Source organism: Larimichthys crocea, chromosome VIII (genome assembly GCF_000972845.2).
Source record: "Larimichthys crocea isolate SSNF chromosome VIII, L_crocea_2.0, whole genome shotgun sequence".
In the NCBI taxonomy this organism is placed as follows: Eukaryota; Metazoa; Chordata; class Actinopteri; family Sciaenidae; genus Larimichthys; species Larimichthys crocea.
Window position 1 is genome coordinate 4,201,545 of NC_040018.1, and position 11,817 is coordinate 4,213,361.

General features: G+C 39.2%; 1 protein-coding gene across 1 annotated transcript in view; it reads right to left on the bottom strand.

Annotated features, from left to right (window-relative positions):
* The window catches only part of ddb1 (damage-specific DNA binding protein 1), a 45,035-nt gene extending 34,660 nt beyond the window's left edge, over nt 1–10,375 (bottom strand). Inside the window, exons 1-7 of the mRNA XM_019275853.2 lie at nt 10,127–10,375; nt 8,158–8,306; nt 7,591–7,707; nt 7,112–7,333; nt 5,837–5,951; nt 4,892–4,989; nt 443–601 (exon numbers count right to left, since the gene is read on the bottom strand). Coding sequence (XP_019131398.2) covers nt 443–601; nt 4,892–4,989; nt 5,837–5,951; nt 7,112–7,333; nt 7,591–7,707; nt 8,158–8,306; nt 10,127–10,187 — 921 coding nt within the window. The 5' untranslated portion in view covers nt 10,188–10,375. The remainder of the gene's footprint in view (nt 1–442; nt 602–4,891; nt 4,990–5,836; nt 5,952–7,111; nt 7,334–7,590; nt 7,708–8,157; nt 8,307–10,126) is intronic.
* Nucleotides 10,376–11,817: the final 1,442 nt, after the last annotated feature.

Genomic DNA, 11,817 nt, shown 5'->3' on the forward strand with positions numbered 1-11,817 from the left:
CATCACTCAGCTGGACTAGCAAGAAAGCTTTTAACCTTCCTCGACTCTTTGGCAAGTCATTAGAGAAAGGTGCCACGAGCCAAAAGCTGCGTGTCTTTAACATAACATTTAGCTTCGAGCACAGTATTGACATACGATCGGTCTCTAAATCAACTTAAAAAGGGATAAGCGACGAGATGGCAAGCAGGCAACAAAGATTTGTTCCCATCTTCTATACGAGTGTGGACTGATCCATTAGCTTCTGTCAGAGCCATAAACCATTAAAAAGTCAATCGTAACAAAGGGAGTGCTGAAAGGAAAAGGCAGCAGGAGGAAAAATCAAAAAGCAACAGAAAGGGTGGTCGAGCCAGGCAGAGAGAAAGAGATGAAAGGCAGGTGGATATGCAGAGTGAGGACAGACAGAGGAGATAAAGAGACATAGAAAATCAGATAAATAGAGGACCTCTCCGAGCAGCTCCACATGCAGGTCTTTGAGTGCCACCGTGCCGTCCATTAGCTCCTCCTTCTCCAGCAGCAGCATGAACAAACGTCCCTCCATGTCGCCCAGCAGGTAGCGGGATCCGTTGGGATCAACCCGGTTGTGACAGACAATGGTGCTTTGCTGCAAATGAGAGATTGGAGCACAAAACAAATCACTAAAATGACGCTCGCAGAAGAGGCAAAGCCTGCAAGAGCCCTTCGAATTACATACTCACCTCGTGAATTATATATATTTATATATGAGCATGTCAAAGCAGAGCCACAGATACCTGTCTTCTTCTTTGGTGTTTGTTTTGTTCTCTCTCGTAATGAAAACATACTCTGAGGAGCCTCCAGACGTACATCTTAAATGTGACTCTGAGCTGCAGACTTTAAATTTCGCCAAGACAGGAAAAGTGAAGATTAAACGTGTCTGCCTGTTGTCCCCTCAGGTACCGCTGTACACTACAGCAGGAGAAATACAAAAGCTTCATGCTTGAGGATAAAGATTCTATGTTATATTCTACTTCTACAGAATCTTTGCTGCATGTTTGAGAAACTACAATATGAAAGTTGATTAGAAATATAATGTGACAAAAAGCTATTAATAATAAATAATTTTGTACAATACAATTAGAGCCTGATACTGGACTTTTGAGCATGACACTATCATATTTGAGTATTAAAACATATGATGCTACATTGGCAGAACCATGAGCATGTTATATGAACAAACATTTTGTTGTAAGCATCGTTACATTTTATCATTTAACCAAAGTTAGTAAAAATATGAGGGACATTTTACAGGTGAAAAGTAACAGCGCTCTCTGGAGGAGAAATCATGCAACAGCAGCCTATCAACTGCTACACCGACACGTGTGAAGCAAGATGATATGAGCTGATAATATGAATCCGGCTGAAATTTATGAGCTCTGTTTATATTTATATGATTTTAAATGCATGTTGACATTTCATAAAAGATATGTTCCCAAAATTAAACGGCAGAGCGACTCGCACAGAGGGAAGAAGAGAGGTTACTAAACTCTGATGCAGAATTTTTCTTTACATCCCCACACTCGTGTACATACATACATTATCTGTAACCGCTTCTCCTCAGGGTCGCGAGGGGGCATGAGGCGGGGTACACCCTGGACAAGTCAGCACTTTCCACAAATCTCCCTTCAGATTCGCTCTCAGCTTTTAGTCCTGGTTAGATTTGGGCGACCTCACACAACATGGCATGCGCCTAACCTGACACCATGTTTGAGAAAAACTTTAAAGCTTAAACTTAAGCTGCTGTAGAACCAAGAATCTCCTGTCTCCGCTACAACTACAAGACACGCAGGCGAGAATAGTAGCCAGGATTCGAGCTGGCATCAAAATCACAAAGTGTGACTGAGCTTGCTGTACTTTTCTTTCAGCATCATGATTTATTTATTGTCGTCGTCTACTGCAAAAGCTAAGTCAATTTCTCACTTGATCGAACCTTCAGAAAATTCTTTTTCACACTCCTCCTGTCTATGATGTTCCTTACATCTTCAGTCAAACCGAAGATACACTCCCACATGAATGGCAGGTAATTAGCTTGTTCGATTCTTCAAGTTAAAGCAGCGCAGGCCTGACACAAAAAAGTATTATGCGAGCACAGACATATCCAGAGATGTGTTTGAGCAGTCTTTGGTGTCTTGCATTAGTTTATTACTTCTATGCTCAAGAGAGACAATTTATTAATTAGCCGAAGATGTTGTTATACCTCAAGGGATGCGCGCCTGTGTTTTCTTGACACTGCTGAAAGGTGTGTTTGTTTCAGATGAATGCTAATAATGAGGTGTGGAATTTAAAAAATAAAATAAAAACTTTCACGGTTTCATTACTCACACAGTAACAACAGATGCTCCCTTCAAAGATCCGCTAAGCAATGCTGGGCAATGTTAATGCGTATACACGGACATGACAGCTTTCGAGACGACTGTGAGCTGGGTAAGCGCCCGCGCTGTTTGAGGCTTTTAAAGACAGAAGCAATCAGCAGGACACAGATACGAGCTGCAGCCCGTGATGAGACAACAGCAGGAGTGGAAGCTTTTGAAGCTGCATTTATCATTCGTGATGATGAGGTCATGCTAAAGACATCTTTGTGGTGCCGCTAAACAATGCCTGACAAAATTATACAGGAACGTGCATGGCGTATTAAAAAAAAAAGAAAAAAAAAGCTATATTTCTATGTTCATTTCTGACTTAACTTTATTTTGTCATCTGGTACCCAAACTTCTATAAAAACAATGATTTATGAGACTCTATTACTCAAAACTATACAAAACTAGAACTGTATTTGAAGTCCAAACAGCAGGTCCTGTTGCAGCCCTAGAAAATTATGATTCTATTACATTTACATTTAGCCGTTTAGCTGATGCTTTGATCCAAAGTGACTTACAAAAAAGGGAAACAATCAAGGTACAGTGTGACGAGGACATGTTAGTGCAGCAATAAGTACTACTCGCAAAAAATCAAGGGACAGTTCAAGAGGGGGGGTAGATTTAACATGTCCAGTTGTTGGTAGTGTTTGAGTGGAAGTATTGTCTGAATAACTGGATCTTTAAAAGGTAGAGAGGGACGTCCCTGATCTGGTAGAAACTGGTTCCACCAACGGAGAACAACAGACGAGAAATGTTTAGATTGCCCTGAGCGTACGGGTGGCAGAGCAGGCGTCGTTCATTAAAAAGGTAGCCAGATTGTGTTGTGAGAGAGATCCCGACCTTGCGTAGTGGTAAGCGACGAAGACATTGTGAGTTATGTGAGTTCAAGTGTTCACATCACATAATCACCACCAGAAAACACAGGATTTACACGACTCTCGCTGCTGTTTTCCGGGGACGGTTCACTGAAGAGTCGGCAGGGAGGACAAACTGGGTCGTGACAAATTTTCCACATCGAAGATCGTTTCTCATATAAGTCGCCAAAAACACTACCTACTTCCACAATATGAAAATTTCATCACACAGATAAACAGCGGGACTTAACTAGCTCTCTTTGCCGAGGTGAAGGCTGGATTTCTGTGGGAAGGGTTACCAAAGAGTTGGCAAGGACGACCGACTGGGTCGCGGTGACTTTTACACAAATAAATTGGGTAATTTCATCTCCTGCAGCTGTACTGTTGTTTCTTCTTATACAGAAAATAACTTTTTGACCTCAGTTTTACTGCTATTGTTTTTATTAAACTGGGTTTTGAATCAAACCCAGTTTAAAAACTACAAATTAAACATATTTGGCATAATGGAAAATGAAATCAACTTGTCAACATTAATTTACTGTTTTTGAGATGGGGCTGTTTGTTGGAACATAAATATTTTAGCATAACAATTTCTCCACATTCCTTTTTAAAATGGCAAAGTTAATCAGAAAGACAGTGTTAACAAACACAATACCATCACCCCTATAATAAGACTGATCTGTGAGTTATCAGCACCCAATTTTCTTCTATCATGAAGACAAAACAAAGCTATGCAACTCAAAATTAGAAGCTCCAACATCTGAACAATTTAAAACACTCGCTCCAAAATGTATGAGGCCACGTTACCAAAATACAGCAAGACAGAGAGAGAGAACATTCTCTAAATATAGCGGCAGGATGTTGTTGAAGAGCTCCTTTGGGCCTTGAGCTTTGTTAAATATGAGAAGAGAAGTACAGACTGTAACTTAATCTTGATAAGATAACACTAAAAGCGGGGAGCTAAAGTCGTCACCGCGGCAGTTATTAACTCGCCTTAAAATGCAACATCAACATCGATCACAAGATTCATCAGAAAAAAAAAATAACACGTACACCTCAGGGTGTCTTAAAAGTAACAAAATATTAATAAGTTCATGCAAAACAGATGCCACTGACACTTTTACGAACACCTTTTTTTCATTTTACATCATTATATGAAAGAACTGGAACTTAACTTCTCACAAAAACTGTTTAACTTGGCATCAATGCATCAGAGCTTCGCCTACTCTCTCTGAAATGAACTTTTGCTTTATAATAAAATGATACCAGTCGGATTTCATTGACTCTTATGATGCAACTGTGAAATATGGCCACATAGATGAGGGCAGAAACCTACAAATCACTTAAGGTAACACACACATAACTTTATTTTGGGTGTCCTTGACACAGATAAGTAACATGTGTGCATGATGTTGTGGGACACTGTTTTAAGGTCATGGACACTCTCACTCTCACTCTCAGCTTCTCATGAGAGAGGACTGAAGATCTATCATGTGTTTTATAAGTGCTCACATTACAACAAACAACATCGTTACTGGTGTGTTAGACACTGACGGCTGAATGGCGAAATATCGATACGTGAACAATATTTAATCTACTATCTATCTAAATGAGGCAGACGACAAAAACAGAGCACTATCAAAGCTCATCGTTTGAAGTCTTTACCTTGATGGTAGGCGGTGCGATGGCCAAGTATTTGTCTCCGTTGTGGTAGGTGATGGACTCTTGTCCTATGATTATAGCTCCACCAAATGGCTCTGGCACTATAATACAAAGCACATGGGCAAGAGAGTCAGTGTTACATTTGTACAATTATGGACTGTTCGGACTGACTGTTCTTGTGTGGCAGAAATGGAATATAATACACAGAATTATGTTTTCATTCACGTATAAGCACCTGACAGCGAGAATCATTATGTTTTTGTTACATTTTACATCTACAGACACTATAAACACTTCAAAGCCAGCCACAATGAACAAACTAATTGAACTACTGGCTTTCATGTTTTTTGCGCATTTTGTGGCCAACGTAGCTTAGTGAGAAGAGGGTGAAGCGAGGGTGTTGCAGTCAGCAACTATACTGCTAGATGCCATGAAATTCTAGACACTGGTCCTTTAAAGCATTAATAATATTTTCATAACCACTTACCTCCATTTTAAATTAATTCTTTAAATAATGAATTGCCTCCACTCAGCCCGTGTGGTACTATAGCCCAGTCTGATATACATTACAGATGGTTTCTGCTGTGGATCACTGCTGTGCTGTGGTTTGACGTGTCGGCTTTTGCCATTCTTCATTTGTGTCTGACAAGCTGCTGACTTGACAGAACTTTTCCCAACCACATGATGTATAAGCCTGAGCTCATGTCCACACACTGGTGCCACCACCAATTAATAACTCAACCCATCTTCTGTCAAACAACCTGAACCATCCCTTTAAAACTGACGGTGTGCTTTTGATTAATGGGTGGAGCTCAAGTTTTTAAAATGAGGTAGAAAACTATTTTACTACTAAATTCAGATCCAAGTAAAATGCACACAATTTAATATAAGCGTTTTATTTTCTTGACTGATCATTTCAGAAATGTGTCCAGTGTTCGCTCAGATTACCTGGGATGACCATAGATGCCTCAGCCTCCACGTTCTCCTGTTTCCAGGGACCCTTATTGAACTCCTTCTCCCTCAGAGAAACTTCATAGGTCTTCACATGGCGCCCCTGAGGGTCCTACGATACACGACAAGAAACCAGAACGCGTTACATTTTTTTGAAATGAGGACAATATGACAACAAAATGATAAGATTCCCTATGAAGTCTCAGACCTCTTCTAGCTATAAAGCTGTTTTTCTACAAGTGGGTCCACGTTTTGTTTATCATGTAGGTGATATTATACACAGTCCTACCAAAGGTGTTACACTGTTCGACTTCCACTGGTGAACAGGTGGTGGGAACACAGCGACATATGCTGCAACGCTCAGGAAAGGCCAGAAAAAAGAAGGCTGCAGAACAGTACATGGACGCAAACAAAGTTTATTCATACTATTTATTCTATTATACTAAACATTAGCTTTGTAGATGTTTTATGAGGGGAAAAAATGAAGGTAAAGCATTTGTTAGACACACACGGTGTGTCCTTGTAAATAATTCCAGGGTCGACTACACGATATTTGTGTCTGTCTGTTAAGATTGTCCTTGTGCGTTTCATAAATTCTTGCCATGTGGTGGCCAAAAGACGTGACAAACTACACATAGCAATTACACCGACCAATCGCTGCTTGATGTCACTGGGAAGGAGGTGCTGCCCTCCAGGAACAACAAAGTAAACAAACAGTGGCGATGTGTACGACACTGGCTAAGCCTACACCTAAGAAAGAAAAGGGGATGGTGTCCGTTCCTCTGTTTCATAGTCCTCCAGCAATGACATTCCTCTTTCGTTTTACAGCTGTGCACATCGGAGAATTCTGCGCTCCTACTGGAACAAACGTGTGAGTGTTTTTAATCAGGACGTCTTGAGGCATCACAGGTGTGACATTGGTTGTCATACGTGTAAGAAACACCGCACGAGATCAAACGAGTAACTGCCTGTTCCCGAACAGACTCCAGGCAGGCTATGACTGCCAGATGTAGTCTGACATAACACTGAATTTAAACATAACCTTTGGTTGTTTAAAGGGCTCCTTTAAATGTCACCACCAAACCTGCTGTTAACTGCTGTCACACAATACTACAATAAAATATTTTTACTATCACTCTGGCTTACATATAACACTTGAAAAACGTGCTCGATAAACACGAGAGTCCCACCTGTATAAATTTACCAGCATAGTCTTTCCTATTCTCTCATATGCGCACTCCCCCCTCCAGGCACCCCCTCCGCCTACAGTACCTGGTAGATGAAGCAGACGGTTGGAGCCTGGCAGCCGTACAGGAAGTGAACATCGATGACCTGCAGCTCCTCCAGTCTGATGTTGAAGGCCTTGAGCTCACGGTTGTCCCGGTCTAACGGGATCACCTTAAACAAACCGTCGTACAGCCGCAGGCCAATCATGCGGCATTCTGGGTCTACGATACCGATAATACCCGTCTCTGATGGACGCCCGATACGATCCTGCAAGCAAAAGAGCATGTGGTAAGTAAATGTTTAAAACCAGCAGCACATATCAGACAAAAAAAAAAAAAATCACATTTAATGTGTTCTCAGGCTGCTGAGTACAGAGTACAATTCTTTCTAATATTATATTGATTAACTTGAAGGTTAATGAGAGAACACACTCTTCTTTATATAAACAAACCATAAAAACTGAACTGTCTGAAATCCATGCTTATTAATATTACAGTACAGTGAGCTTCAAGAATCTCGCCCACCTGAACGTTGCCGTGGGCACGGGTGATGATGTCAATGCTCTCCCCGTTCTGTTTGTATTCGAGGATGCAGGCGTTGTACTTGGATGTGAGAATGAACAGCAGGTCTTTGCTTTCACCCTGAACAGACGGAGAAAAAAACAAAACAAAAGACACCCATGTCATCCAAGGCCAACTTTCTAATTTGATGAAACTAGCTCAATACAACAGGCAGCGGGTGCTGCTACCAGCCTAATTAGGGACAGACTTTACCGAGTCTATTTTTTATGCTTTCTTTGCCAGGTTGATGTGCATTCTGTCTCAAATAAAAAATGTTTATTATAGAATCAACCAAGAATCTTGTCCAAGTGCGACCACAAATACACACAATGGAGATCTTCAGCGAGACCAACTAGCTGACAAGTTGTTCTAACATAACGCCCACAACGCTCAGTGTTTCAACTGTTGCGAGACTGTGGTGGGTGGACCTCAGATCCCTCAGATACCTCAGATGTCCATGAGGCTTGCTTCCTCCCAAAGAAAATTAAATGTCTCTTGGTTATTGGGAGCGGTTACATCTTAACAGCTTACCTTTGGCCTGAAGAGCTCCATGACGGCGATCTTTCCATACATGCCCACCTCCTTGACGGGCCTCAGCCCCTCTGCTGTGACCACATAGATCTCCAAACGTGTGTTTTTAGCTATGAGCAGATTGAGGTCCTCTGCAGAGGTGAAGTGACCTGTGGATGCACAAGCATTCATGTTAAATTACACGTTGCCTTGGTGAGAGTAGCAGAGAAAAAGATGACTGAGAAAGGGCAGACATTTAAAAAACCCAATTTTCATGACCAACTATTTTTATTGAGTGTGCGACAACATTTAGGACACGATCATTGTTACTGACTCAAATTTGTTCAAAGTTGCTCAGTATGAAGAGTCCAAAGTAAACTCCCATCACAAAGTACCTACCTACTAATAATCTGAACAAGTAAATGAAATAATTAAATGAATATCATTGTTACGCAGGCTCAGCCACAACAATCGGTTAAGTTTATAAACATATCACTGATTAAAACATTTGCTTGGTATTAAAATGCGTAAATTTAATCTGTTTCTTGACTGTTGCTCAAATAAAAGAGCTCATTTCACATTGGCCTTTAATGACTAGTGTGAACTGTGTGACTCTACTTGAATGTATAAGCACCTGAAAATAAGAATTGTTGTGTTTTTGTTCCCTTTTATACCTTTGGGCCACGTTTCTTTCTATTTTGGGTGTTACTGACTCGTGAGCTTAACATTTATATTCGCTCTAATTTCAAATATAAGCACTGGAAAATAATAACTGTTATGTTTTTGTTACCTTTTATGACTATGGACATTGTAGACACTCCTCCCTGAATGGACAATCTGCACTCTACATAGATTTAAATTATTTTTTTTGCACTTTCCATTTTGTGTCTAACATCTGAACCGTCCCTTTAAATGGACATTCACAATAAACTAACCAGCACATGTTGTTTTTTTTTTTGTTTGTTTATTTTTAATAAATAAATGAAACTATTCAATTCACATCCCTGTCAAACAGGCTCAGCTAGAACAATCAGTGAAGTATATTAAATCAAAGTTATAACTGCGTAAATTAGTTTTAAACATTAATGTAAAAAATCCAATCAATGCTTTAATGACTAATGAACTTATCATTTCTTCAACATTTCAACCAGTCAAAAACAAAAAAAAAAAAAAATAATAATAATAATACATTTTATTTCACAGGCGCCTTTCTGTCACCCAAGGACACCGTACAATAAATGAGAGTAGATCACAAATAACAAAAACAAACAAAAAGCCATAAAAGTATAACATTAAAAACAAGTTAAAATAGGACAAATGAATCAGAGGGAAAAGGCTATTTTAAAAAAAACATATGTAAACATGATCAAATCATGAAAAAGTTGCACATGTGTAGATTTAATATCTAAAAGTATGTGAGCTAACATAATAATACAGACATATTGAAATAAATAGAGTTAGTGCAAGCCTTGACCTCTTTGAAATCATATTAATAGTATTAAATAATAAAATAATGACTTGGCATTATATATGCGATGAGCTCTGAGGGGATAATACCACCTTAAGGCTTCAGTATTTTGTGGCCCTCACACACCAGATGTTTATGTAATGTAGCTTTTAAAAAATAAAGCTCTGTCTGTTTGTTCCACATGGTTTTCATTAGCTGCTGTTGTTGGGCTGATATGTTGTTTATCAGCAAACAGCAGACGCAGCTAACCTAAATATGATTATATATATATATACGCTCACGGGATCGTACGCGCGTTAGAAACACACACACACATTAGACTCGTGTACACAGTTAATGAAACATATAGCCTCTGTCTGAGCAGGTAAACATTTGACTTGAGCAAAACAAAAGCTAGCGGACACAGCAGCAGGCCCCAGTCTGGAGCAGTCTGACCCGCAGCAGCAGCAGCAGCAGCGCGGGAGCTGCAGTTAGCTCGCAGGTGGCAAACTGCACAAACACGCACACACACGGAGGGTTTACCTGTGATGCAGGCGTTCACGGCCGTGGGTTTCTGCGCGGTTACCACGTAGTTGTACGACATTTTCCTTCTAATGACAACAAAAGACAAACACCAGAGTAGTGTTTTAATCTCGCAAAAGTGACAAAATCATTGATAATAAAAAAAAAAACTCCCGGAAGTGGTTAGCTGAGCCGTTTGAGGGCATGAAGCGTCGAGGAGGAGGAGGAGTGAGGGCAGCGGACTCCGCCCTGCAGCGCCGCCACTGCCGCGGAGGCGCAGGGACTACTTTTTTCTTTTTTCTGCGCCTTTACGCCGGACCAGATGCTGCCCCTCACAGGCCATTGCAGCTGAAACTACTCACTGGCGAAAAGTAACTAAGACTTGAGGTTCAGTTTTAATTTACTAATTCTCACAAGACTGTGTCACTGTTTTACAGTAAAAGATATAATGCAACATTTACTTCTTAGTATAACAGAAAGTACTCAAAGTGGATAATCCAGAGACAAAGCAAGGACCAGCATAAATTCACAGGAACAATAAATAAATATAGAATAAATAAAACCAAACTTAAAAAAAAAAGTATGTCTATCTATCTATCTATCTATCTATCTATCTATCTATCTATCTATCTATCTATCTATCTATCTAACCTTTACTTTACTTTTTTTAACCTTTACTGTGTTTAAGTATCCAATCAAATCCACTTTATTTATATAGCACGATTTTTAGCAAACACAAGGTTTCCAAAGTGCTGCACAGCAAGATAAAACACAATAAATAACACGATAGAAACACAATAAAAGCATGAAGTCAGTCAGTCAGTCAAGACAATAGAAAGATTTAAAAAAACGATAAAATAAAATAAATAAAAAGCACTACCCGCACAAGATAAAAAATAAATAAATAAAAATATGCATGTATACACATAAACTCAACACTCTACATGATGAGCCAATGAGAAGAGGTGACAAAATACAGTTTTAAGATACTACTACTACTGCTGCTACAGTTAAGGTTGTAGTTGGCAGTCGTCTTTTTTTGTGTAATTATCTTTTTATTAGGAAATCCATATTGTATCACATCTATTGACAAGTACAAATGGATTTACAGTTATTAACATCAAAATTATACAAAACCAAGAGTATTGTTTCTGCAATAGTTTCTTGTTCCAAATGTCTCCAGCTGATCCATTGTCCATTTCCTTTTTTTATTTTAATATAAATAAGAAAGAAAAACATACAATAGAATTTTTTTTACATCCAGAGGGATATTGAAGCAAAAAGTATGAATGAATACATAAATAGAAATGTCTGTAGCAGTTTGGCATCATTCAATTGTGTTCACATCCCACTGTATGTATATATATATATATCTTTACTCTATTTTCTCTAACTATGACTTCTGTTCTTATAATTATGCCACTACTCTACTATTCAGCAGGGAACATTCTACATTGTACACCACATTTATTGGCACTGACAGCTTCAGTTTCTAGTTATTTTTAAGATTTACATTTGAATACAAAATATAATGATATCCAGCAGCATATAAAGTAGTAAAAATTAGCCCCACTTTTACCCGTTGTGTTCAAGTGATACTTAATCATTGTAATGCAATCATATATTCTAACTGGGGTCATTCTGCCTCATAACTACTTCATACATGTGCTTTAAGGATATTTATAGGACAGATTTATATTAAGGATATGTTA